Raw genomic sequence first — 3,434 nt, forward strand, 5'->3', positions numbered from 1 at the left:
GGGGGCAGGAAAAACCTTGCATATACATTTATGCTTGACTGTTTTCAAATGTACTGGGCCAGTTTTGTGAGACTAAAAGCAGATGTGTTGCACTGGAATAGTCAAAAGTCTGAATTTTGTCAAATTCATATGTGAAGGAAATCAGCCTCCAGATGGGGTGTTTTGGTATGTTTAAATGTTGGCTCATTAATTCTTTGTTGTTGTTTTTTGGGAGAGATTTTTACAAATCCTGTCTGGGTAAGGATGCTTTGGAAGCATTGCCATATCGACCTACATTTACCAAGTAAACTGCTGAAATGTCCAAAACCTGTGTACCATTCCATAAACTATTCCAGATAACACATTACTGCCTCGCTATGTCCACCAGGGAGACAAGGTGATGGGATTGACAGGATAATCTCACCTGTCGGTATCCTCATGAGGATCTGTGAGTAGTTTGATCATATGTTTCATCACAGTGTTTAAATCAGAGTTTACAGAGAGCTCAATAAATATCCAAAGAGATAAGGTCCTGACTAGCATGTGGACCAGTATCTGAATGTCGATTCTTAAAATGCTTCTACTTGTTGTTGTTTTTCCAGCGTCTGTATATTTTTATTGAAAAGAGAAATCTACAGTTGGTCATTTTTACTTTAAATGCTTTTTCTGCATTATCTACAAGATATGTTCTCTGTATTGTCTGTGTTACTCTTTACACCTTTAAATAAAGCTGTACATATTGTACAAAATGAATATTTATTTGTTTGACATAACAAGAATGTTTATTCTGTGGCATAAGGATTATATTTATTCAGTTGCATCAGTTGGGCTTTCAAAATAATCCAAATGGTGCAATATCATATATTTTAAATTACCTCACAAGGTTAAATGTATTACTAATAAATTCTGCCTGGGTAGATTGTATTTTGTAATTTTATCATCATTATTTAGTATTTTGATTTAATTCAAAATTAACAAAAGTTATTGGTATTAAAGTGTCATTATGTACCAATCATTTGAAAAAATATAATAGCATTAATAATGGAAATTAATTTGAAATTTGCAACTGTAAATAGTATACCTTTTATTTAAAAATTCAAATGCTAGAAGCCTATTAAAATCTCACCAAAATAAATCATCTAACATTGAGCCCAGTTGTTTATTTCCCTTACTTAATTTTTGCTGCAGACCATATTTCCAGATTTTTCTGGACTTCTTTCCTCATAACGCACCATGCAGGCATCCACCTCCCCATTTCCCCTGCTCCAGTGGTACAGTCCCATCTTTTCTCTATGGTGCAGCTTCACCTGGATGCTGCTAGAACATCCATCTGTGGGTGAGGGAGGGGTATCTGCACGAGTCTTAACTGCGTTGTTTTGGGATTACATCACTAAATCGTCACAGTGTCCAGTCTGAGCAGGCAAGAAGAGCACTATCAATCTGAGTTCCCCTGGCTAGACTCTGCAAGACCTACACTCTCAAGAGACACCACAGCCCTATTGACTGGTGGAATACAGAACAAGAAAACATACTGCAGGACGACAGACAAGCATCATGACAAAGGGCAAGGTATGATTTGCTTTAATGATATTTTTCTACCCTTAATTGCGACAAAAAACAGTTAAGTATTTTGATTTTATGAATGGGGTCCAGACTATTACATAACAGTTGGTATGAGTGTCCTGTACATCCCTAAAGTCCCACTATTGTGAAATGCGCAATGACAAGGCAAACTATTCAGTTGTGAATAGGGCCTACAACCACATTTAGTGATTTTATTGAATAATAACTAGAACTTTATAGTGGAATTGTGGTTGTGTGTCCTGCAGTAGGCTAGCCTATAGGCTAGTATTTCTATTCGCAAAACAAAAGCTGTTTCATAGAGTGACCTGTTAATGATATATAGTCCTGTTGTAATTTTCATTTATATTGTATAGTCTAAATATAACCTATTGTTGTGGTGTTTGAAGCAGCTGAGTGTTATCTGAGTTTATGTGAATGAAATGCGTCACAGGCCATCTTACCATGTTGCGTCACCATGACAACACATTTCTTTCTGTCGCTCGCGCACAACGCTGTTGTCTCCTCCTAGTCCCAGTGTGTGTCTCTCATCATTTTTCTTCCAGATGGTTAGAATACGGCTGTTTTAAACCTGGTGGAGGTATTAGACCTGGGTTTTCTTTTTCTTTTTTTTAATGTCGATATTCTGACGATTATCAAATAACGTTGATTTCATGCGCACTTGTGGCTTCTACAGGAACGGGATGCACTATTTTATTTGGAAATATTGTTATGACATAATTACATAGCTACTTAGTTACAAATATGAGTGACAGTCCAACTCTAAAAATGAGGGGAAAATATTGTGATGCTCTAATAATAGGCCTAGATTATTTTTTTTTCAGGGATAGCCTATAGGCTATTTCAACATACCAAATCTTCTGTCAAAAAATTCCATAATGCACACAACGACACTCCCTGTTTATTATCCTTTAGCCACTAGAGAAACCGATAGTATGCTAATAAGCTACATGAGAGAGGCACATGACAAGCCGTTTTAACAATTAATAGCTAGACTGGATATAGGCTATTGCAGATAGGCCTATCTGTAGCCTAATTCATTTCTTCTTAATGAAAAGGAACTTTCCCATATCCACATTGACATTCTTTCTAGGAAAAATGACATCACTCTTTCCATGTGTATTGGCTTATAATTTCAGATATCCATATTTGCATTTCTGCAATAGAATTGCCCATTTCAAGATCCATTTTTCACTAGTCATAATTTTTATTTCAGACTTCCAAAATGAAAACCATTCCTGATATCCATAATGTAATAGGCATAATGTATTCTCCTATAGCTACCTAGTCAAAATTCAATTTAAGATTGGCTATGTTTAGCTTAAAGAAGTATTTCATTGCTGGGAAGATTGCCTTCTCATAAAACTGGTCTCTCTATGCAGTAGAATTATGCAAACACTTTTTAAATAGTTGCTGCATGATCAGAGAAAACAGAGAAAAGGGAACATGGCATTTGTTTTTGCAGGTAGAAAACCTTCAACTACCAGAATGCACTGCTCTACACCGGGGGGGAAAACGCTTTCACTGGTGGGTGACTGTGTATAGTGAGCTCTGGGTGGTGTTGGAGTAAAAGTGTAGATCAAAACCATGAAAACCCTTAACATTTCAACTGATCATGACCATTTATCTTACTTGGCTCTTTTTTTCATATTCTAAGATGGAGAAACTCCTGCAATGTGACTCATTTGTAATCATCCTGAATAGTATGGATGACATTGTGATTATTTGCACCCTAAATGTTTGCAATTTCATATTTTCAGGGAGAGAGTATCTATGTGTTATGTTTGTATCCCACTAGGTAACTAGTTAGCTTTACTAACACTCGGGGGAACAGTAGGTTACTTAAAGGTCCCATGACATGGTGCTCTTTGGAT

General features: G+C 36.3%; 1 protein-coding gene across 1 annotated transcript in view; it reads left to right on the forward strand.

Annotated features, from left to right (window-relative positions):
* The first annotated feature begins 1,277 nt into the window (after positions 1-1,277).
* LOC116692663 (protein lifeguard 2) overlaps positions 1,278-3,434 on the forward strand; it is a 6,462-nt gene continuing 4,305 nt past the window's right edge. Inside the window, exon 1 of the mRNA XM_032521133.1 lies at positions 1,278-1,548. Coding sequence (XP_032377024.1) covers positions 1,534-1,548 — 15 coding nt within the window. The 5' untranslated portion in view covers positions 1,278-1,533. The remainder of the gene's footprint in view (positions 1,549-3,434) is intronic.

The sequence above is a fragment of the Etheostoma spectabile genome, chromosome 7, assembly GCF_008692095.1.
Source record: "Etheostoma spectabile isolate EspeVRDwgs_2016 chromosome 7, UIUC_Espe_1.0, whole genome shotgun sequence".
In the NCBI taxonomy this organism is placed as follows: Eukaryota; Metazoa; Chordata; class Actinopteri; order Perciformes; family Percidae; genus Etheostoma; species Etheostoma spectabile.